This window comes from Schistocerca americana, chromosome X (genome assembly GCF_021461395.2).
Source record: "Schistocerca americana isolate TAMUIC-IGC-003095 chromosome X, iqSchAmer2.1, whole genome shotgun sequence".
Taxonomy (NCBI): Eukaryota; Metazoa; Arthropoda; class Insecta; order Orthoptera; family Acrididae; genus Schistocerca; species Schistocerca americana.
The window spans coordinates 392,494,369-392,520,819 of NC_060130.1; the positions used below are offsets into that span (position 1 = coordinate 392,494,369).

Genomic DNA, 26,451 nt, shown 5'->3' on the forward strand with positions numbered 1-26,451 from the left:
AGCCTGGGGGTGACATCACATGGCACCATGCTTCCACTCCATTACAGAAGAAGATTGTAGGCACCTTAGAGCCAAATTTCGAACTTATTCATCAGAGTGGGAGATTATTACAGGGTTTCGAAAAAGTGAGCCTTTAATTTTACTGCAGAGTGTAGTTAATATCTCACTGTCTGTATTCATCTGATTTATCATGTAAAGACCTCTTTTGTTCCTTTATGCCATACTAAAAGTGTTCATGGGTCATAAAAATGTTTTCAGAACTGGTATTAACACATGAAAATTACAAGTATAAAGGCAAATGTTTTGAGAAACAATAAAATGATTTATATGAGAAAAGCTTATCTTTAATTGTTTCTGTAGAAACTTAAAAGATGGCTATCATGTTTGCCAATCTACATGCTGAAAGATGCACGAGTAAAAATTTTAAAATGCCTTCTATACAAGGTGTTAGAAATCCATTAAAGTCTTTGACAGAACAAATACATATACCACAAGTCACAACTGATAGGGGGTACAAAAGTGTAGAAAATACAACCTGTACTATGTAACAGTACAAAAACTCAAATTAATATAACATTTAGCTATGGATTTAAACTTATTAACTCTGTGTGTGAGCACACAGCCACTGTGAACATATGTAGTAATCATGTAGTATAAAAGACAGGTGAAAATTTAATGTAACAGTGCACAGAATTTAACCAAATTACAGTCCAAAGTGTTCGGTTTACCCAAACCGTGTAATGGGTAGTTTATTAATTTTGTTTCCTGGATGGGGCATACTGTCCCTAGAGCTTGTCAAAATAGCAATAGTATGTTAGCTAATATAATAGATGAAATCAATAAGAAGAGAGCTCTTCAAAGCTGCAAAAAGAAACTAGGGAATTTATTATTAATAATATTTGTAAAAGGTCATAATAAAAATTGAAACATGTGCTCATTTGATTCTTATCAGCCAAGAATATAAACATTTGAGTTGGTTTTTGTAGTATAGATATGTATGGATGACTGTAACTCTTTCAGAGCATGAAGCTACTGCAGAAGTATCAGTGGCATTCTCTCATAAGCTTTCTAGCTACTGGTAAAAATATATATTACTAATAATACGTCATAATTATAAGTTTTTGACATTATATTAATCCTACAGCGAAGTTTTCAGAATTAAATTACTGAATAAACTGATACGATTGAGATGCAGGACAACTGAAACCATTTACAGAGTAAATGTTGGAAATGATGTTGTTGGTAAAGAAAGTTTTATAGTTTTTGTTGGTCTTACTGCAAGTGTTGCAGCTATACACAGGGTGCGGCAGAACAGACTAAGCAGTTTCTATCGATTACTGCTGGGGCTGTAGGTGGGGGCGGGGTTAGGCAGATGCACGTGGTCTGCCTTTGTTCAGTCGTTTTGACCGCATTTCAGCAGGCAATATGGTCTGGACCGGTGCACATCGTCGTTTTGCTGTTCGCGCTTATTATGAAAACAACAGATCTGCGATCGCTACACAAGGAGATTTTCGGTGACAGTTCAACATTCCACGCAAAAATGTCACTACTGGGCTGACAATAACCCCTGAATTATTCACGAAAGACCACAACATTCTCCTAAAGGGACAGTGTGGTGTGCCATATCACAGTTTGGTGTGGTAGGCCCTTACTTTTTTGAGGAGGAAGGAGTGACCGTGACAGTGAATTCCACACTTTATGTTTCAATGTTGCAAAATTTTATGCAACCCAGAATGGACGAGATTGTTGAAGAACATGGACTGGGGGACTTGTAGTTCCAACAGGATGGAGCTACTGCTCACACACCTAAAATTTCACTTGATGTTTTGAGACAAATGTTTCCGGGATGCCTCGTATCTTTGAGGGGTGACGTCGGATGGCCTGCGTGGTCACCAATTTGAGCATGTGTGACTGCTTTCTTTGGGGATATCTGAAGGAAAAGGTTTTCAGAAGCCAGAAGCTGCCCTCACACCCTACTAGAGTTAAAAGAGCAGATTATTGATGAAGTGAATGCCATACCTCGCTATATGTTTGCAAGAGCTGCTGAAACTTCAGGGCACTACGACAATGTATTGATGCCAACGGCCGCCATCTTGATGACATTATTTTCAAAGCTAAATGAATGTAAAATGGTATATTGAACTAATTTAGAAAATAAAATCATTTTTTTCTCTATACATCCAGGTTTACTTTTTATTGCTCCTTAAAACTGCTTAGGCGGTTCTGCTGCACCCTGTACCTGTTATGGCTAAGCATTTCAGGCAAATAACAGAGCAAAAATATGTAAGAATGTTGATATCACTCTAAGAACTAATAAATCTGCTAAAAAGTAACTCACTGATTTACGAGATAGTTAAATAAACCTTCAAGGTGTTACAATAACGTTACTGTCAAGTGCTATTTGTGTAACTTTTAAAACAACTAAAATAGCATTAATAACTTGTATTACATTCAGAGCACTTTCAGTAATGCCATCTAATGAGAAAAACGCAATACTTGAGCACACATAACTCTGTTTACAACAACCAAATTTCCCCTATACAAATTATCTGAGACAGACTAGTTACGAATTTGCATCACAGATTCCATACTCAAATGATGTAGTGGTTTTCAAACTACAAGAAAGTAGTGCCATCAACAGAAAAACAATGATTTCAAAATGCCATACTACAATAAAAAATCTGGCTAAGTGTGAGTAGGATTCTTGCATTAAAGGTTCTGTGCAGGAACTATTGTAGAAATCTTGATACAGTTTTTGAATTCCCAGGACTATTACCATGCCAGCAACTATATTGATAACAGCATGCAAAAAGCATTGAGATACTCGATTCCCACGATGGATGAGCTACAAAGCTGGGAATTGAGAATTTCGGGGTTTTTTGCCCACTGTTATCAATATTGATACTGGCATGATATTGGTCCCTGGAATTCAAAATCCCTACCAAAATTTCTACAGTAGTTTCTCAGACTAGCCCGGACATACAAAAAGAAGTGAGTAAGAAATTTCCATTTATAATGTAGTGAGAGAAGATTTCATAAAACATTTTATTTACTTACTAAAACATGACTACTACTTACATTTTATATTTGCATGCAATAATGATTACAATTTAACAAGTTTCAGATTTTTTGCTTTGCTTGTACTGTGAAACCTTGAAGTATCCTATAGGTTTTGATGAGTGATTTTGGGAGTATCAAAATATGTGGTATAAATGATCGAATGTTTTGATTGCATTGACTTAGAAGCTTAAATTTTTTCCACTGCCAACAGACCATAAACTCTAGCACATGACATAAATTTGAACTGGATACGCCAACCTGTTCCAGAGAAAAAGGGGTCCATACCTCTTCTGTTCGTCTGTCTGAAAGACAGGTTTGATGAATGTGTTTTCAGTATCAGAATATGCAATATCAATGGGAAATTCTTTTGATTGAAGTGACTTGGAAGCTTAAAATTTTTACATATCCAAAGAACTATAGACCTCAATATGTAGAATAAATTTGAACTCGATACATCAAGCCGTTCCTGAGAAAAACGGTTCTCAACAGTCAGACAGACACAGACAGACAGATGACAAAGTGATCCTATAAGGGTTCCGTTTTTACAGACTGGGGCACAGAACCCTATAAATTCAGCCAACTTTACCGAAACTCATAAACTTTCTAAAATGCCCAGTTCAACAAATGTACTGTTGATGTACAATTTCATACAACCATTAGATCTCCAACACTGAGACAACAAATATAGGCTATAAATAGGAATGTTTAATAGAATACATTAGAAAGATCAGAAGCAGTAGTTCTTGTAGCCCACTGAAGCACCTGAATTTTATATAATATTTATTACAGCAAGTCAGAGGTTTGCATATGTTTGGTTCTTCAATCACCTTTGCAGATGGCACCAACTGAATGTGATATGCAAAAATGAAAGCAACACGGTGATTGGTCAAAATACTCTTTATTCCAAAATAGCTATCAAGATTCTCTCCATGAGATATGGATTCACGAAATGAAGTTCAGTTCTGTACAAGTGCTTCTGGAAACAATATTTTGGGTGAAACTGTAAATAACTAATATAATATATATGCAGGAAATGACAAAAAGCAGTCTAAAATTTCTTTTGCCTTCTGGTTTCACAATCTGCAATAGGAACATGTAAAAATCATGATTATGCTGAAAATTTTTTGTATATTTAGAACAGCAATTAACTGGGTAAGAGTTATCAGAATAGTATATAATATTTTATTTGAATTATGAATTTTTTTACACACAAGGTTCTTAGAAATTATATACACTGTGAGCTTTTTTCTTAAAGATCTATACAGTCAATAATTTACCTGAATTTATGATTTATATGACTTAATTATTGAAGCCATGCAAGAGGTAAAATTTTATCCTTCTCGCCATTTCCTCATTAACCATAGTTAATGGTTTAATACCAGAGGGTTGTAATGTTTTACAATTATTTCCTTGCTATAATCATGTCTTCCTGTTTTGCATATTTCGTTCATTTTGGAATTTTATGAAGGGTTAATATGCATCCTGCTTAAGTGTCCAGCATCACAACACACACATTCCACCTAATACTGGCTTTTTAAGGGCAGTGATGACTAATATGTATGCACAAGTGCTGGAAGGAATATCACAACACACATTCCACCTAATGTCGGCTTGTTAAGGCCAGTGATGACTAATAGATATGCACAAGTGCTTGAAGGAATATCACAACACATGGCTTAGATCCTTGAGGAATCCATAGTTTCACAGATAAAAAGAAAAGGAAGTAGTCGTATATTAGCATATATGCAGCATCACTGACAGAGATCAGTATGGAACTGATGGTGAGTGGTCTTGTGGTATCTCTCCTGCAACACAGACAAAGCACTACATGCTGCAACATTGCACAACTATTGAAAAGTTGTAGGATGACATTTTTGTTTGTCATGTGACACAATTCACTTATTAATAAAGAGAGAAAATTGTGTCCAAGATGAACATTCCTGACTATTACCACTTTGTACTCGACTGAGAATTGAATATGGATCAGCAGTTTCAAATCCAAGTCTGGTACAAAATCTTATTGTTGTTTCAATGTACACTATACTGTGATTTTCACCTGGGATAGCCAAATATAACACATGGACAAATTAAAAGCTTGAATCTTCCGACAACTCCCCCCTATATTTTCAAGCTTTCTTACATTTCTAGCTGGATCTTTGGCAGAAAGGATATGGTGAAGAAAGTGTTAGCCGCATTCAAAGAGTTGGTTGCATTCTACAGCAGGCCACACATCAAATCGAATCTTTGTGATAGATTAAAACTGTTTTATAATGGAATTCAAACCCACATACATCTCTGTCATAGGCAACTCTCCTGTTTAAGCTCTCCAAGCATGACCCATGTATCACCTCAAAGTTCATTCTGCCAGAACCTTTCTCTTCCTACTAAACTGGAAATTTGAGATGGTCCATGAAGCTGATCAGACAGCAGAGTGCTACCTGCGATTTGCAAACAAGTGCAAGTCTGGTAAAAAATTTTAATGTTGGTTTAATGTATAATCTTTATGACTAAAGTTTCTTTCCTTTGTCTATCTACATGTACGACACAGAGTCATGAGTACTTGGAGACGCATAATATTGGAAGAATCGAGTGACTCCTCCACTCCTAAACTATGCTCATCCCATCAATCATCTGTGGAATGCTCTTGATTGAGGAACGGCATTATGCCCCTTTGTTAAACCTATGACAGTTAAAAAGCACTGATGAATTCTTCTTGGGTTATCAGCCGAGTGGTGGCATCATCTTGTCGCAACGTTTCAATGAGTTTCGTACCCATCATCTTCTGGTAAAGTCACTTTTTTCAGGGAAATTTAATCAAATACCAAAACTAACTGATGCAGAATTTGATGCTCTACAATCTTAGCTTTTTCAATTAAACAATTAGTTTCAGAGGAATTAAAAAATTCTGAGATTTTGGTGGATTTCTTCTCATTATGGCTGAAGCTCCACTCAGTAATCAGGGAAAGCTCAAATTATTCATACCCGACACCCACTTGAGTGATTAAAACAGTTTCCAGAAATCCACAAATTTTTGGAAAGCAGAACGCTTAATTTTCTTGGCCTGTTTACTTTGAGAGTATCATATAACCATTCAATTCATAATGTTGATCTGGAATCAATACTAATAAATCATTAACTTCAGTTCAACACAGAAAGTTCAAGGCACACTTGTATCTAGTTAAAATGGCTCAAATCCTGTATTTTGTTGAAGGTATTTTAAATAGAGTAGCCCAGAGAGCAGACAACCACAGCCATTGATCATTAGAGTGTACTACTTCCGTCATCCAATGAAAAGATATGTAACTTTGTAGCAGATCTGGTAACTCTATGTTAACACTCCGCCTGTAGCATAGCGCTGTGCGGTAAGCTAGGAAGAGTTATATTCGATGCCAATATGCATGGATGGTATGCGGATGATATCAACTGTGTGCATCTTATCAATCGTGTGTTTTTTTTATCAAGATATGTAAAAGTGTGGAGTGCCTTTTGTGCTTTGTCTTCTTGTAATGTAACATGGCACTTCTATAACAAATTCCATAAGGTAAGTGCAATTTTGTATTTTAGGAGGGCAGGTCAAATATAAACAGGATTTTATTTTTTATTTAAATTCATTTATTGAAAAAATCAAGTCAATTATAATTTATATTTCCACAGTCTCCTGATTTGGCAATGCATTTGTCCCAGCTTATGGGCAGCTTTTTGATGCCTTCATCGTAAAAAAAAAAAAAACTGGGTCGTGTCACCACCAGTCAGTTGCGCATGAAGTCTTCCACACTCTTGTCATCTTCAAATCGTCGTCCTCCTAGAGCTTCTTTAAGCGGTGTGAATAAATGGAAATCACAGGGCGATAAGTCTGGGCTATAAGGAGGATGACCAAGTGTAGTCTAGTGCTGCTTGGAGAAAGTTAGAGCAGCAGTATGGGTTCATGCATTGTCATGGAGGAGGATGACCTGTCGAATTGATTGGTCTTGTCTTTTGCAGTGATATGCAATTCTCGCCTTGTTCAACAGTTTGCAGTAGTAAGCAGCATTGATTGTGCATCGCTCATGCAAAAAATAAATCAGCAAAATACCTTGCTGATGGGGGAAGGGGGGGGGGGAGGGGGGGGGGCAGAGTCTTGGCTTTCACTGGTGCTGTCTCCCCTTTCCTCTGCCACTCTTTAATGGCTTGTTTGGATTCTGGAGTGTGTGGTGAATCCATGTTTCGTTGTAGGTGACTATCTCACTCAAAAATACATAACTGTCTTCCACAAACCTTGCTGTAAGCCTCCGACAGACTTCCTAACGTCTCAACTTCAGATTTTCAGTCAAAAGTTTATGGACCCACCTGGAACACACTTTACAGAACTGTAGGCCGTTTGTGATGTTTGCTTGACAGTTCCCATAACGGATTCCAACTTTTCGTGCAATTTCTGATACTCTTGCCCATCGAACATCATCAATAATGTCTTTAACCACACAAATGTTTTTGTCTGTAATGCTGGTCCGAGGATGGCATTCATATTTCTGATTTGCCACGTGTTCTTGTCCTTTTATGCCAGGAAAACACATGCGCCCTCGATAATGTTTCAACCCCGAACTGTGCAGTTAATCTCTGGCAAAGTTCCACCACTGTAACTCCTTCACGACCAAGAAATTTGATAACTATGCGCTGCGCAATGGAGAGGTGTACCTGTTGCTCAGATGTCGTGAGCATTACTGACAAAATGGTGGAAATATCTGACAGCACACTCTCCTCACTTCTAACGGTCCTGCCTAAGCATAGCAGAAGCGTGGGGCTAGTCCTACCAACTATTGATGTTCAGGAACAAAAATACCGTTTATATTTGATCCCCCCTTGTATATAATATGTGAAATGAATAGCAGTCCTCCCCCCCCCCTCCCTCCCGTTTCCTTTTATCTTCCATGTTTTTCCCTTAAATCAAATGGTGGCAGCATAAGACTGTTGACAGTGGCGATACTGGAACAACTAAAGTTTCTATATTGCGATTGTGGTGTATGAAGCGTGCGATTCATTTTCTAGAGATTAGAGATGATTATACTAAGTTTTAAAATTAACTGTGATGTCTCTTGTTGCCGTAGCTTGTGGAATATCTTTCAATACTCTAGGGCTATCGATCTTGCGAGGTGGATGACATAAGCTATTTACTGCTTGAAACTGTTTGTGTCCAACAATGGCTTTGAATTGCCACTACAAGTGAATGAAATTTATGATAATTGTTTTTCATTATCACTGTGTATGTGTAATGTGTAATCATAATTACATGCCCCTTGTGACGTTAAAACAACAGCCTTCAAAATTAAAAAAAAACATTCATGGTACTTGTTTCCAGCTCTATTGCCTTGGCCAATTATGGTCGTAATTAGTCTCCTGTATCAAAAATAAAGATTATCAATGCACTGAATTATGAGGTGGAACAATCGGACAAATGTAATGAAAGAATTCAAGTATGAATCGAATAAATCCCAGAAATTATCAACAATGGGATTGAACAGTTTGTATTGAGCAAAAAATGAGGTTTTTTTTGTTCCTTACGGCAGAACTTTTGTAGTGACATAGAGATGAAAATTTTACAATATTCTATAACCAGTTATGAAACTGTCAGTGCTAAATGTTTGCTATAGAGAGGGGTGTCAAGATAAAAAAAATAAGGCAGTACATGCTTCAGGTTGTACTTAATTTTCGTCTTAAGCTGTCTGGGCATAAAATGAGACTTTATCAAGGAATAAGAACTTTCAAAAGAAAATGTTATTTCTCATCGTATTTGCCTGACAAATGTTGTACATGGTAGCTTTACAGACTGTATTTTTAAAAATAATAAGCAATAGTACTAATTAAAAGTTGAAAGTAAAAAGTTATAAGCTAATCACCTACATGTGAACTAATTTTTTAAAATAAATAAGATTCTTGTGCATTTTTTCCTATTGTAGAAGTTGAGGAGCACACTTTTCCCTTTCCTGTTAAGTCCAAATTATATACAACACATGTTTATGTGTAATGGAACCAAACTGGGGATAGTAGAATGAGAACTACTTCTTCTTCTGAATTTACTTTTGGGTCATTGGTGCCATTCACTTACTTCACTCTTTTGCACAACTGCTTTATGGTATATAATAGATTTTCCGCTACCCCAATAGGTATGACACTGAACTGTATGCAGGGTATAACAATATAATGACTTCACTTACAAACTCAGACATCTCCTAATATTACACAAAAAATTAAAATTTATTGCCATCCTGTCATCTCTAGCAATATGGCATTTACAATAGTTGAAGGATACAAGAGCAAATAAGAGGTTTTCTTATCAAATGAAAAATGTCCCACTGACATAGAGTTCATGAGAGATGGAGCACAAGCTTGGAATGTTTCATGGATGGGGAACGAAATTGGCCATGTCCTTTCAAAGGAGCGATTTAGTGAAATCCCAGAAAGCTGAAATCGCGATAGCTGCAGGTGGATTTGAACTAACATCCTCCCGAATTAGAGTTCAGTGTGCTAATTGCCATGCCCCTTCACTCAGTCCCCTTGATGAGGAGACATACAGAATATGTACAGTGAGCTCTTCAGGAAAATCATGCCACTGCAACTGACACCCCAAATCCTTCATATGAGAAGCTGACAGATGTTTCCTCACCATACGATCCTAAACATATTCAACAGGTAACAGGACAAAAGAATCAGCAGCCAAAGCAGCAAACAGACATTTCAAATTTCTGCAGACTTACTGGATGTACATTCCATGAATGTCAATTATAAGAGATTGAAAATCATGGTTAATAGAAGTTCCAAAATACTGTGCCATCTTTCTGGCAATGTGAGGTTTCGCACCAAATCTTTGTTTCTGTGTTGCCTTGGATACATGGTTCAATGGTCATGATGTCCAGACAACACCCCAGTTCTGTTGCTAATTATTACGTGATGTAGCTTCGTTGGTACCAGATGTGCTCGCAAACCTGTTCGTGTAATAAAATTAATGGGAGGTGTCGGAGAGAACATCTAGAAGGTATATTTAGTTCAATACTATTAGCTGAAATTTTATTGCTCATGTAGCTGTCTGAAATGCACCTGAATGACTTATTCTCATTAAAACCAATATTCCATATGTCATTGACAAATGATGAGCAATAGAGTGCAAGGCTAGAAAAAAATTATATCTTCCAGAATCTGTCTGGCATTTACACAGTGCACAGCATTCCCACCGTTCTCAGTCACATTAGACAGTACAGGTAGAACAGTCCACATAAAAACCAAGCCTATCTAGCTGGTGATGAAGCCCCTTTCTTACTTTTCTAAATGTCCAAAATATATACACGTGCTTTAATGAGCGCTCCATAGCACTTTGACATTCATCTGCGAGTAGTCAGGACAGTAGTGATCTACCTTCATCTTTCTTCACATCTTTAGTTTCTGAAGTAGTTTTAGTTATTTCTTTCTTGTAGTTTCTCTGGTCACCTGATGCACTTCTTCCCATATTTTACCTTAGATGTAAGCTTCAGAGCATCAAAACAAACCTCACACCAATCATATTTTATATTCCAGTAATACACATTTTCTTGATTTGGCCTTCTATATTTCATCTTGTACTACTGTTATTGTAGTATATACATGCAAATGAAAACTCAATTTACTAAAAAAATGTTGGCCAACAGTGTATTTTGAGAAGTATGTTTGACTATTTCATGTTCTGATTTTTAAAACAATAAGCATGTTTCAGTTATATGAGATTTCATTGAGTTTTAGAATGCTGTTTCTTCTTTCATTACTTTTTCTTCCTAGTCCAGACTCCATATTACCTTTTACTTCTTACTCTCTAGTACTGTCCTAATATAGTTTCCCAGAACTATTGTAATTTAACTTTCATTTAGATAGATGAAATTATTTCTCTGCTTATTTATATTTCTTTCCTGTGCCCACAGCTTCTGGTTTTTAAACAGATGAATAAGCCCATAATGGATAATTGACATGTTTCTTCGAGCTCTGATGACACTGCACTGCTCAGAGTAGAATTTTAAACCACATTTTTTCACGTCTACTGTTCTGACCCCAATGTCTGTTTCCCAAACAGGTTATTACCATTCTTTGGATTTTTTTGTCAACACACTGTTGATTTCATTAACTTTCTACTTTTGTAATTTACATTAACAACATGAAACCCCAATGTTTCCTCCTCCAGCAACATGTTTTGCCTGTTTCCAGAATGAGATTTTCACTCTCCAGCAGAGTGTGCGCTGATATGAAACTTCCTGGCAGATTAAAACTGTGTGCCAGACCGAGACTCGAACTCGGGACCTTTGCCTTTTGTGGGCAAGTGCTCTACCAACCGAGCTACCCAAGCACAAGTCACGCCCCGTCTTCACAACTTTACTTCTGCCCGCGAAAGGCAAAGGTCCTGAGTTCGAGTCTCGGCGCGGCACACAGTTTTAATCTGCCAGGAAGTTTCATGTTTTCCCTGTGTCCCTCAAACAAGTGAAGTTCACATATTTACCTGCTTCTTAATGTCACAAAATATCTGTTGTATGTGTTGTCCGTTCCATATTTTTTCTGATCAATTCCTAAATGGACAGCCAGCAGAGTGGGAGCTTATGTACAGCTTTATTTAAAAAGCAAGGCTCAACCAAAAACTTAAAAGACCTTTCACCAGGCTATGTGCAGCTGGAGTGCTCCTGGCACTCTGATATAAAAAGTGTTCATTACTACTGATGCAAGTACTTTTGGGACCACTTCTCTACCCTCTGTTTCTTCTTATCTTTATTGCCTGTAGAAATAACTTTTAATAGTTCTGTTACAGTTTCTGGTTCTTCCAAGTGCAGTTTTCATTTATCACAAAGATGACCATGAATAGTACAACAAGTTAAAGTATATCTTTGTTTCAAATTAACTGATGAACTGAACATATGAATATTGATTTAAATGCAACTGTCTGAAGAAGCACTTGCCTGGTCTCTTTGCAAGCTTACAATAAAGGACATGGATATGTTAGACTCAACAATGCTCAGAGGACTGAAAGCAAACTGAAGGTAATAAATGTTTAAAAGAAGAAGAAATAATGTTTAGCACAAAGTGACCACATCCTGTAACCAACAGACAAGCATGCAATTGTGAAAGAAGTGCACATGCAGCATTACAGCCCAGTTGAACAGTATGACAAACTCCCTGCAGATGAAGCTGTAGAAGCACGACAAGCTTTTTATCTAGCTTCGGTACAGACATCCTAGCGCTGGAGGATCTATTTACATGCATGTGGGAGCCTTTAGTACAAATATTATACCTCTGCAAGGCAGCTTGATCTTCTGATCTCAGAAACCCATCTCGTTCTTTATTGAAATTGAAGTGTAGAAGCATTTCCTGGCCAGGACCAGCAGTTGCAAATGCTACAGTTGCTGCCTGCTGATGCTGATGGGCTGTCACTTCACCCTCATCACTGTTTTCTGGTGACTGAAACAAAGTGAAGAAAGTTAATAAACAGGGAACAATCTGAGTGTCAATCTCCAGGAATGTAGCAATGGTGCTACAACGAGGCCCTCTTGAGAACTCTGTTTTGTGCATGCAGACTGCTGCTAAGCGACATTTTGCTGATGGTTTGTAGGTGACGGATTGTATATTTTTCAATTACTGTTTAACGTACACTTTCCACTTGTCTACATTGTTTTAACTGCTTGTTCATGAAAAATTTTTAGATTTCATATAATCTGGGCTTATAAAGATTCAGTTTTTACACAACAATACTTTTGTTACAATCACTTTTCCAACAAAATGCCATAAAAATATAAATAAAATTAACTCTTTCTTAACATCTTAACAACTCTAGCATTGCAAGTTACAGGAATTTTAGTGCATGATTCACGATTTCTAATTCTAAGTTTACTGACAACCCCACAATGTAATATGTTTGTGGCATACGATAATCTTGAACTCCAATAGATGATGCCCTCAATTCCCAAGAAGAGTTCAACATTTTGTAGAAGTTTGTGCAGCACAATGAATTTTATATGAGGCTCTTGCTCCCAACCCAATCAAATAAGTTGGAGATGCCAGATGAGAAAACAAAAAACAGATTCTCATTATCTACAGATATTGTATGATCTTTGCAAAGAGGTTTGGCATCCTCTGTCACATAACAACAATGTGCTAAATTCATTCCACAATTAACTGCAGTAGTTCTGTGTATTGAATTTGGAGGAACAAGTTATTATATGGCTGGTCATAAAGTTTTTGCTAATGATTATTTTCACTGGTCCTCCGGTATGCCCAGTAATTTTTGAAGTGTAAATATTCAAAGTGTTATATTTTTTGTGGCATTACAAAACCTAACATGATATCTCACAATCAGTATTTTTAAAATATGCCTCCTAATAAAAAAAAAATAATAATAATAATTGGCCAGGTGTGAGTAGGACTTGCACTTCGATGGTTCCATACAAAACTTAACTATGTATATAGACAGTTCAGTCATTCCAGAAATTGAGAATCTCAACAATTTTTGCCTGTTAACATTGATAATGACAAGATATCAATCCCAGGGATCTCAAGGCTTTTGAGAATGTTTTAATTTAAAGTTGGATACCAAATGACAAAAGAAAATTTTTTTCATGTGATATAATTAAACATTAACAATTTCCTAATTCTTGTCTTTGCTTTTACTGTGAATACTGGCTTCCTGCAAAGTTTCATGATTCTAGACCAACCGGAAGTACTCTATAGGTTTTAATGAATGAATTTGTGAGTACCAAAGTATATGACATAAATGGCCAAATCTCTCGATTAGATCAACTTAGAAGCTAATATTTACTACACTGCTAAGAGACCATAGACCTTAAGGTACGACAAATTTCGACTTGTTATATTTACTTGTTCCTGAGAAAAAGGGTTTTCAACAGTCTGACAGACAGATGGATAACAAAGTGAGCCTATAAGGGCTCCACTTTTACTGATTAAGGTAACAGAACCCTAAAAATGAAATGGTATATAAAGCAATATAACAGTATGTAAGTAATATAAATGAGTATAAGAAGTATATGATGGAATACCACATGAAAACTGGAAATGAAGTCCCATGCTTCTTGTCAGAGCGTAGGGTAAGATGTGGGAGACCCGCTCCGCCGTACTAGGCAAGGTCCGAATGGAGGTGGTTTGCCGTTGCCTTCCTCCAACCGTAATGAGGATGAATGATGATGATGATGAAGACACAACAACACTCAGTCATCTCGGGGCAGGTGAAACACCTTGACCCCGCCGGGAATCGAACCCAAGACCCCGTGCTCGGGAAGCGAGAACGCTACTGCGAGACCACGAGCAGCGGACACATGCAAACTAGTGAAAAGTAATTCATGAAATAAAGGAATAACTATGCCTGGTTTCATACATATTGTCATTGGGAAAAGATGTTAGCAGATAGTATACATGGTTACATTCTTACTCTACCCCTCAGCTGGAAACAACTCTTGGGGCTTCTGATATGAACTCGCTTCCATAACTCATTCAAGCATTTCTGTATCATGTACCGGTGTGTCCAAGAATAGTTTATTCTTTTGATTCCTTGTGTTAACATTGACTACTACAGGTCACATAATGACCTGGGACAACTGGGAATAACCAGGGAATTTTTTAGCACTCTGGAAATTATTTATTGTTTTAGTTTTCAGTTACATTTTTAAAATTTTGCCTGGTAAGAACTGATACAGTAACAAAGAATTCCACTTTAGTCAGCTACTGCAGAAAAATACAGCAGCAATAACAAATGAGAGGATAACATGAAAATAAAACTTTAGTTGCAAAGAAAATGTGCCATTTACAACAACAAAACACAGTGCACACACAACTGTCTGCCGACAGCAAAATTTAGAATGAAGATTATGTAATACTTCGTAACAACAAACTGCTTTCAATGAGTGTCATGTCACAACTACTTACATTTCTAACAGGTTGTAGGAATATATTGGGAATGGTGGTTTGGGAAGCATTACTCCACACAAAATTTCCTTTTACGCAAGACAAATTATGTTTCGTGTGAGACTGTCTGATGACTTTCTTAAATCACGGAGCATTTGACTCTCTTTCAAAACTTAACACTCTGAAGACTAGCTACTTAGAAAAATTTTGGGACTGGAAAACCAGCCAGCCATTTATGCCATTATTTAAATTTTTACTGGCACATTTGTGTTTGATATATCTTGAAGGGTAACACAAGCTAAACGAGACCAAGCTTCATGGCTACTTTTCCATATTTATTTTCGTTCTTTGACAGATTATAGACTATACAAGAACGACGGCAAAAATTATAATTATACTTCAAAAAAAGTTCGAAGTGATTTCTTGAGTAATTTAACACTTAACTGGGTTTTCTATGGAGAAAACTGAAGTGGTTGATGTTACTTGTTTTCTGCCAGGTAACAAACAAAATGTTCAGTGCATAACAGTGAAAATTATTAACATACTTGTTAGTAATATTCAGCTGCTGCAATTTAAGATGTGCTCTAAGGATCTTGACTAACCACACCCTTGAAGAGAGAGGGGTAGAGGTCTGTGCGGATGCGGATATCCGCGGATATATCCACGGTATTTGTTACTTGGCGGATAAAATCGTGACCGGTGTGGATATCCGCGGGCCATCTGCAGATAATGAGCAAGGCATCTGCCCAGTACGTATGTTGCAATGTTAGTTGAAAACTTCAAGTCTGTTGACATTCTTGGAATCTTACAGGACCCGGGTAGAGCGGATGTCTGTTGTCCTCAGCCCCTGGCTACGACCGACGTAGCTGTACCCAAGAGACCTGCACCTAATCCGTTTCCATGACCGTGTCTTTTGTGTGCCCTGGGAAGTGCTCTCTGGGTGGCAAACCTGCCCACTGTCTACCAGACAGGTGCCCATTGCTATTTTCCGCTGCCTTCAGTTAGCACTTGGTAGTGATCGAGTGACAACATGCATCGTAGCAAATATCAGTGAGAGTTCTTTCTTCAAATGAACACCATATCGATGGATAAAATTTCGTGTAAGGTGAAAAAAGGTGATTTTACATTAGTGAAGGAAAACAAATTGAAATTGCCTATTTGGAAAAAATTCGGATACGTATTTGATGGTAACGAAAAGATAAAAGATATAGTGCCTTGTTTTGCATGTAAAAATGTATATTCCTACACTGGACACAAAAATGGAACATCAAATTTGCTAAAACATTCGTGTGAGGCTAGACAAGGTAGCATAATTACTTATTTAAATACCAAGAGAGACGTGAAAGTTCCTGAAGTTCCGCCAAATTTGAAGACAGCCGCAACAGAAAAACTTATCAATCTTGTCAGCAAAGACATTTTACCATTCGAAGCTGCGTGTGGATCTGGATTTCTCGAGACGGCACAGTTTCTTATTGATGTGGGGGCCAAGTACGGTGCAGTGAGTGCTAAGGAACAGTTACCTCCTCCAACCACCTTCACTTCTGTCTCCGCAGAAGTGAAGAATATATTCAGAGCAGAGATATAGTGGGAGCACTAACTGTCGATTTATGGACTGATTCGTACCGTAAAATAAACTATATGGGAGTGACTGCATATCATGTTAATTATGAAGAAGTGAAACTTGAGGATCGAGTGTTGTGCACCAGAAATTTTGAGAGTGAGATTAAAAAAACAGAAGAAAACATTAAACTTGAATTAATTAAGATACTACGGTCGTTCGATTTATTCAGTGCTGTGAATAACATCGTGTTCATTACGGATAGAGGTCCAAATATTGTGGCAGCACTTCGCCAATACAAGAGGCTCTCGTGCTCAGCACACATTCTTAATACTGTGCTGGAGCACACGACTCGAGGAGACGCGAATGATGAGAAGAGACGTGCAGCGACTAATAAATTCCTGTCGAGCTATCACAACTTTCTTTAAAAGATCTGGTCTTCAGAATCGCCTTCAGAAGTCATTGAAAGGAGATATAGACACACGATGGAACAGTAAATTGGATATGTTTGAGTCTATTAATTCACAATGGTTTGCAGTTCTGTCAATTTTGTCAGAGAAAAATCAAGATAATTTGATTGATTCTATAGACAAGAGGATGTTGGAAGATATAATAACCTTTCTGACACCATTTAAAATAGCTTCTTGTGATCTCGAAACCTCCAAAACCCCTACGCTTTATTTATTCCTTGAAAAAAATGATGGAGACAGCCAATTTCTGATAGATTTAAAGAGTACAGCCAAATCTATTTTAATCAGCAAATGGGACATAACAGTAACCCATAAACTTGCAACGTTTTTGAATCCAAAATATAAAAACCTAAAATTTCTTAGCAGTGCCGAAAAAGATGAAGTTGTAAAGGAAGCGAAAAACTATGTTGCGAGAAATTGTCTACAGTTAAAAGATAAGGAGGAAACAACATCTGGAATTCCTGCAAAGAAACAGAAGTCTGACGTACTTTTTAATCAATTTGAAGATTCCTCAGAAGATCTTGACTTTGCGTCATACGAATGATAAAGTCCATTTTTCGCAAGGCATCGACCCGATAGCTTGGTGGCATGGACGTGAAAACGTCTATCCGCGTCTTTCCAAACTTGCATACTTTGTGCACTGCATTCCAGCATCCCGTGCGCCATCTGAGAGAAGCTTCTCTACTGCGGGACAAATAATGCAGGACCGACGCACATCTTTGAAGCCACAGACGATTGATGACATCATGTTCCTGAATAGTAATCTTCCAAATTAAAAAGGTACTTGTACAGCTTCTCTTACTTCACTGTATTTTTTGGGTTTATCTGAATTAGTTACATTTTTTTTCATCTGATTCTTTCTTTTACAGAATTTGAATCAGAAGCAAGCAGAAGATGAAAATATTTAATCTGAAGCCTGTGAGTTTTTATTGTAATATTTATAGTAAAGAATTTCCTCGACATATTGTTAGTATTTTTACTATTCCCAACAAGAACATTTAAGTAGCATTAGGTAAAAGAAGGAAATATTTAACAAGCAATTTGTTTTGTTGTAATTTTCATATTAAAGAGCTCAATTTTAAGTTTTTACTCTTTGCAACAAGAACATTCAACAGCTAACACGTCAATATAAATAAACTAGGCAATGATGATCTCATAAGTGCCTACCTAAATTTTAGCGTGCACTACAGTAACATTTGCAGCCACCGAGCATTGTCGCTCTTTGTGAACAGTGAAACAGCCCAGCCGGAGCGGTGGCATGGCGGGCCTTGTAATTAATTACAAGTGGGACTTCAAACTACGGCTCACAACCACCAACAAGCTGTGACTGCGATAGCCCATGAAAGATTACTCTGATCACATTGAAAACTTACAAAATATTCAAATCATCCAAAATAATAATGGGTCTTTTAATTTACCAGCCAATTAGTAAAGATAAGGGCCGAAATTCGTAACAAAATTGAACATTTTAACTGTAACAGGGAACAGTGCCTAACATTTGAAGTTATGGGACAGTGGTTTTTATATAGACATCTTGAAATCGTTTGCAGTTCCATTAAACTCTGAAAAAAAATTATTTTTTAACATTGAAAGTATTAACTGCGAAATCTACTGCAAATTTTGTCTTAGTAATTTAGACCAATGTTGAGGATGTTTTAAAGTGTGAAAAACTTTGTTTAGTTGAGAATGAAACAGACATTTCATTTATCACTAGGTCTTAATTCAATAAATCAGCCAAAAGGTGAGGTTCGAGATTTGAATCGTATTTTTAGCTAAAGCTAAATGGACTCCTAATTTCTATAACCACTGATTTTGTTGTCACTCTTCGGAAGACGAGTTATTTCTTCCAGACAACGTCAATTATTGCTGGCAGTTTAACTTTTTCACAGGTGCGCCAGCGTTTTGCAGTGTAGGCCTAATACTGTAAATATTTTCACCTGGAAATGACAAGGACTGAATGTGTAAGCTATAATATAATCATCAGGTGACATGAATGGCTTCAAAATTTGACACATCCAAGCAGTGAGTACACACACCAAAAAAAAAAAAAAACTGTCGATGATAAATGATGCAATGTGCTAGTAACCGTTTAAAACCATCGTCATTTTCAGCTGCCAAGAGCAGCGAAATATAATTGTTTCTGTACACGTATTTTCACCATTTAATACTACACTCCTGGAAATTGAAATAAGAACACCGTGAATTCATTGTCCCAGGAAGGGTAAACTATATTGACACATTCCTGGGGTCAGATACATCACATGATCACACTGACAGAACCACAGGCACATAGACACGGGCAACAGAGCATGCACAATGTCGGCACTAGTACAGTGTATATCCACCTTTCGCAGCAATGCAGGCTGCTATTCTCCCATGGAGACGATCGTAGAGATGCTGGATGTAGTCCTGTGGAACGGCTTGCCATGCCATTTACACCTGGCGCCTCAGTTGGACCAGCGTTCGTGCTGGACGTGCAGACCGCGTGAGACGACGCTTCATCCAGTCACAAACATGCTCAATGGGGGACAGATCCGGAGATCTTGCTGGCCAGGGTAGTTGACTTACACCTTCTAGAGCACGTTGGGTGGCACGGGATACATGCGGACGTGCATTGTCCTGTTGGAACAGCAAGTTCCCTTGCCGGTCTAGGAATGGTAGAACGATGGGTTCGATGACGGTTTGGATGTACCGTGCACTATTCAGTGTCCCCTCGACGATCACCAGTGGTGTACGGCCAGTGTAGGAGATCGCTCCCCACACCATCATGCCGGGTGTTGGCCCTGTGTGCCTCGGTCATATGCAGTCCTGATTGTGGCGCTCACCTGCACGGCGCCAAACACGCATACGACCATCATTGGCACCAAGGCAGAAGCGACTCTCATCGCTGAAGACGACACGTCTCCATTCGTCCCTCCATTCACGCCTGTCGCGACACCACTGGAGGCGGGCTGCACATTGTTGGGGCGTGAGAGGAAGACGGCCTAACGGTGTGCGGGACCGTAGCCCAGCTTCATGGAGACGGTTGCGAATGGTCCTCGCCGATACCCCAGGAGCAACAGTGTCCCTAATTTGCTGGGAAGTGGCGGTGCGGTCCCCTACGGCACTGCGTAGGATCCTACGGTCTTGGCGTGCATCCGTGCGTCGCTGCGGTCCGGTCCCAGGTCGACGGGCACGTGCACCTTCCGCCGACCACTGACGACAACATCGATGCACTGTGGAGACCTCACGCCCCACGTGTTGAGCAATTCGGTGGTACGTCCACCCGGCCTCCCGCATGCCCACTATACGCCCTCGCTCAAAGTCCGTCAACTGCACATACGGTTCACGTCCACGCTGTCGCGGCATGCTACCAGTGTTAAAGACTGCGATGGAGCTCCGTATGCCACGGCAAACTGACTGACACTGACGGCGGCGGTGCACAAATGCTGCGCAGCTAGCGCCATTCGACGGCCAACACCGCGGTTCCTGGTGTGTCCGCTGTGCCGTGCGTGTGATCATTGCTTGTACAGCCCTCTCGCAGTGTCCGGAGCAAGTATGGTGGGTCTGACACACCGGTGTCAATGTGTTCTTTTTTCCATTTCCAGGAGTGTATTACACTGAATTTTATTTTTTTAAATAGCATTTCCAATCTCACGAGATCTGAGCCGCTTGTGTGTGTGCTCCGGAGCGCCAATGCTTTCCTGTTTGGAATGGTCTGCTTTAGATTAGGTATAGAGCATTTCCTGTGATTTAAGAAGTCAAGAGTAGTTAAGTTGTCGCAGAAATGGCACCCTAACAATAACTATGTCATTACATACCATAATTCCAATAACTACTGTCTATTACTATTAATTACTCATTCAAAACTTAAATATATGCGGATGCGGATAAGGAACTTGCGGATGCAGATTAATTGCTGCGGATGCGGATGTGGTTGCGGATTAGGACCATGCGGATGTGGTTGCGGATTAGGACCTTGCGGATGCAATGCGGATGCGGATTGCACTTTTCTTATCCGCGCAGACCTCTAGAGAGGGGAAAAAAAACAGCAATAATTTTTTGATGACCTATGGTACATGTAAAATTTTAGCTTTTCTTCTAACTATACCATATGTATATTAATTTAGACCATTAACTATTCGAATTTGTGAGATTTTGCTACTGGCTGATTACATCACCCATCCTATGTTCTGAATATCTGCTGTCAATTGCTGGTGAGACTACCCGCAATGAGCTATGACTGGTTGGTGAAAATGCATTGTGCAACACAATCTCCATTTCAGAGCTTTGGAAGCTACCATGCTGTATTTGGTGGAATTCGTATTTATACTTTCGTAATATGAAAATCTGGGATGTATATGTTGTCGTGCATCACAGATCTTCCCAAAACATGCTGATTTTTGCTAGGTTTCATCTCCTAAAATGCCAGGAAGTTCTACACATGTGTATAAAACCTTTACTATTCAAACAGTAGTTTTATAGGTCTGATGGAAAGTACAGCGCCACTTCACACAAAAAAAAATTATTTTCACCACCAAAAGTGTATTTTTAACAGGGAAAAACCTGAACCCACCCCCCTCCCTGGAGGCGCCTCCATTGCAATATGTCATAAAACTGAGAAAGAGAAAAACAGTGACTTAATTTGAATTTCCTTTCCACTCATTCTTCAATTAATTTCTATCAGCTTCCATGCCTATGAGCTTCATTTTCAACACACTCAGCTTCAGACACTCTTTCTTCCTTTATACTCAACCTTGTACTCTCATCCTGTCCAGAAGTCTTCCCTGACCTGGGGTTCTGGGCAACTTTTCCAAACTCTCCCAATTTCCTAAACCTCACCAGTCCTTTTCTTTCATCCCTCTTCCTTCCCCTCTAACCCTTCTGCATGAAGGAGCCACTGGCTTCAAAAGCTTCCAGACTTCCTTTATCTTTAATTGTGGGTGCTCTCCTCCACTTTGTGAGTATTTTTTTTAATACAGTAACTTTATACTCAATAAGATGTTCAAAGTCTCTCTCATCTTGTAATAGTGTCATAATAATGCAAAATTATTTATATGATTTTATCCAATTTTCAAATTTATGTCTGTCTCATCAATCACCGCTCATAACCCTTTCTTTAAAATATATAAGGGTGTGTTGAAAAATAATGCCTCCAAATTTTTATGTGAAAACTCTTTTAAAAATAAAACAAATGTCAGTAACGTTGTACATCTTTATTCTTCATGTCTGCATACTTACAGCCCTCTGCCACTAGAGGGCACCAGATTGTAGCTTGTAACTATGTCAGAATGTGAGAAACAGCATGCTGTGATCGAGTTTCAAATTCAAAGAATTCATCCACATGTAGTGCACAGTCTCCTTCAGCTTGACAATGCTAGACTACACATGAGCACTGTGAGATCTGCAACAATGCGATGTATCAGGTCACTGTCACTGATCACCCTCCATCTCCATACATCATGTCTTCACTCTGTCAGATTTTCATCTGTTTCCAAAACTTAAAGAACACCTTTCAGGGCTTCACTTTGATAGTGATGACATGGTGCAAGCAGAGGTTAGGTTATGGCTCCCATCAACAAAGTCAAACATTCTACAGCGATGGTATCAGCAAACTGGTCTCTTGTTGGGAGAAATGCGTTCATCAGTAGGGTGGTGACAATGCTGAGAAATAAACCCATAAAAAAAAAAAAAAAGCAACACCATGAAGGAGTTATCAAAATGGAATTGAAATTGGTAGATTGCTGTACATGTATAGACAAACAAATGATTACAATTTCAGAAAAATTGGATGATTTACTTCTCAAATTGAGCACGTCAGTAACACATTGTTCCACCTCTGGTCCTTACGCAAGCAGTTGTTTAGCTTGGCATTGACTGATAGAGTTGTGGATGTCCTCCTGAGGGATGTTGTGTCAAATTCTGTCTAACTGGTGTGTTAGGCTGTCAAAATCCTGAGCTGATTGGAGGTCTCTTGAAACAACGCTTCAAATGTTTTCAACTGAGGAAATATTCGACAACCTTGGTGGCCAAGATGGTGTTTGGTGAGCACGAAGATAAGCAGGAGAGACTCTTGCTGTGTGCGGGCAGGCATTATCTTGCTGGAATGTAAGCCCAGGATGGCTTGCCATGAAGGGCAACAAAAGGGGCCATAGAATATTGTTGACACACCACTGTGCTGTAAGGATGCCAGAGTGCCATGGATAACAACCAAAGGGGTCCTCTTATGACATGCAATGGTACCCCACACCATCACTCCTGGCTGTTAGGTCATACGACGGGTGAGCCAGATTGGTATCGCACCACTGTCCAAGGGAGGAGTGGGCGGGGAGGGGGGGGGGGCAGGGAGAGCAGGGTCTCCAGACACATCTCCCAAGAATCTGATTGCCTGGAGTCTCTAGAGACGTCCGGGACAGCAGTGGGATACCAACCTGACTGTTGCCCACCATATGCCCCGACAACCAGGAGTGACGGTAAGGGGTACCATTGCGCAGCGGGACTCTCTTCATTGTCGTCCATGGCACCCTTACAGTACAGTGGCATGTCAACAATATTCTATGCCTCATTTTGTTGCCCTTGATGGCAAGCCACCCTGAACTTACATTTCAGCATGATAATGCCCACTCGCAGACAGCGAGAATTTCTACTGCCTGTCTTCATACTTGTCAAAACCCTTGCATCTCTTCCCAATTGAGAACTTTTGGAGCATTACGGGAAGTGCCTTCCCTGAACATCAGTTCCACCTACACAGGGTGTCAGGTTGAAGACTGTTGTAGCTTTCCAGCTTCAGTGGATATTGGAGTACGTACTTGGGTAATTACCATATTTACCCCATGATAAGACGAGGTCTTTTCCAAAATTTGTCATCTGAAAAATATAGAGTTGTTTTATATTTGCAGTTTAAACTATTGCTGCTGAGGACAACTTTTTATGTTGTTTAACTGATTAATACAGAGGTTGTCTTAAATTTGTAACTGAAGCTTTGGCTACTGAGGTATGAGGATATGAGGTATGAGGGAATGATAGAAGATGTGTCAGCTGCTAGTTCTGCATAGCCAATGACAGTGCGCTGGGCAGACAACATGTTTGACAGCAAGAGATATTGTACCATTCTCACACCGAACAGAAGTAAAAATATTATGTGCTGAGAAAAAAGTGGTGGTTTTTTGGTCCCACTGTAACCACAATCTCAGAAATCACAACACATTCAGAAGAAATAGCCAAATATTTGTGATAATGAAGTTATAAGATTCACCAATTTCCTGTTAGGATGATGACAATGATGGTTAAAAATGATGATACCAAAGACAATAGCAAACAAAGAGAATGCAGCTATGATAAAAATTACTGTAAACCATTTCTTTTTGTTTATTTTACTTCTCCTTGTACTATCAAAAAGTAGACATTGAATAAATGCCACAAGTTTATGTTAGATGCATTGTTAACTTATTAGGCAGATACCTTAAATCAATAAAAGTTTGTAGTTTTGATTAGTCAGAATATGTTAAAAAAATAAATTTTTCTCAATGAGCTTCTTAAAAAATGGAAAAAAGGGGGGGGGGAGGAGAGGAGGAGAGAGGGTGTCATCTTATATTCAGTGTTTTCTTATACTCGGGTAAATACAGTACATGGCTTCCCTTCAACGCAAATAGCCATTAAGGAATCCCTGGCACTGTGGCAGTTTTTTAGTGTAAATTATTTCTCCCAAAATTGCAAAGCCTACTCTTGTGAGCTGACAGCTTCATTGCTTAAATAGTGAAGAGAGTAATCAGCAGAGTTAAGATGTCCACTGGCTCTCCAATAAAGTAAAATAAATTTGTATGGGATGTTTGGCTAGGAGTTCCACATTCCCACATCACTGAGAAGTGAAGGCTGGTGTAAGGCCAGACTGAAAAACTTTAGCACTAGACCACCAAGCCCGACTGCCCTTCCAATGATCTTCACTTGTGCTAAGTGCATCAATAGCTAAACTTTAAATTTCATACTTAATAGTAGTTTCCTTTCCAATATCAGACCATTCAACAGTCCTCTCACATATATTTTAATTTAGCAAGAACACATCGATGTCACTAACATAGTTCTTCCATATCCTTGTACTATTAATGAATAAAGGTGAGTTGCTACACACAACAACAATCACGGAACAACAGAAAAAAACAGTCACAAGTAAATGATGAAAAGCTTAATAATATTATGAATAAAACTGTGTTCTGGACAAAAGAAAACTATTTCAATGACAATCAATGAAGATATTAGCTAGGTTTAGTTAAGAGGTCTCAAAATAAAAGACTGTTTTGTTATTTAGGATAAAGAGGAAAATGCAACTCTTGACGTAATAATTACACAGAGAGACCTTTGCATTCTTTACTGTATGCTCTTCCATTTTTTTCTTGAAAATGTAGTAAATATGTACAATGGTTTCATATCAGATAAAGAAGTTGACCTTTTTTCAAAATAATATGATGGTAAAAAATTGTGTGTGTCCCATTTGCTCACCGCACGGTAAAGGAAACACGATGCTTCATACTACAGGTTGTTCCATATGACAAATGTCATGTTGATACAAAAAAGTACCATATGGTTTTCATTATTGACTTTAGTATTGCCACCAGCGAACATCAATATGGATGCAGATAAGCTGCAGGGGTCTCATGACAAAGTAGTGCGGCAAGTTATCACGAGCAGTATGCATGGAGCATAGTAAGGGCAGAACTGCTGACTCACTTGTTTACTTACCTGCGGCAAAAGGCCAGGCTCATCAGTTATTGTGCTAACATTGACCATTTTGCATTCTGCTTTCGCACTGTGCCATGTTCTTTGTTCTGCGTGCTAGGTGTTCAGTCATTCACACTGTTCGCATTTTGTACTTTTCTCCACGTCTGTCTCTACACGACGTCTGGACTATCTGCTACCCACAGACTGACCCACGTGTAGAGTTTGCTTTCCCCTTCTAGGGTCCAGCTCCCTGGCTTCTGGAGTCAAGCCACTGCTGGATAGAGAAGTTACATTTCTGCCATCTGGGTGGTTTTGTGGCAATGTGACACTGGGCAGATAAAAATATATGACATCTGTACAATGTTTAGTTCTTGTGTAATAAGTAATTGAAAGTGTTCCTGGACTTTATGTACACCCTCTATTATATGCGTGGTGCACAGCTGCCAGTGCCCCACAGAGTTAGCCAGACATGTTTGTCTTTCCCTGAGCCACTTTATGTTGATGACATTGATGATTAAAGTGCAGTGACATCACACTACTGCATACCTTTCCTCACATGGAGCTCAGCGAATACAAATAAGTTGAAGCATTTTGACCGCTGAAAATAATTTTTTTGGGTTCTCAGTAAGGTCATCCTTGCCCACCAGGTTGGCCGTGCGGTCTAATGCACGGCTTTCCGAGTGGGAAGGAGCACCGGTCCCCGGCACGAATCCGCCTGGCGGATTTGTGTCGAGGTCTGGTGAGTCGGCCAGTTTGTGGATGGTTTTTAGGCGGTTT

General features: G+C 38.8%; 1 protein-coding gene across 1 annotated transcript in view; it reads right to left on the minus strand.

Annotated features, from left to right (window-relative positions):
* Window positions 1-26,451, minus strand: part of LOC124555607 (zinc finger protein 85-like) — an 84,569-nt gene that overhangs the window by 3,731 nt on the left and 54,387 nt on the right. Inside the window, exon 5 of the mRNA XM_047129577.1 lies at window positions 12,332-12,498. Coding sequence (XP_046985533.1) covers window positions 12,332-12,498 — 167 coding nt within the window. The remainder of the gene's footprint in view (window positions 1-12,331; window positions 12,499-26,451) is intronic.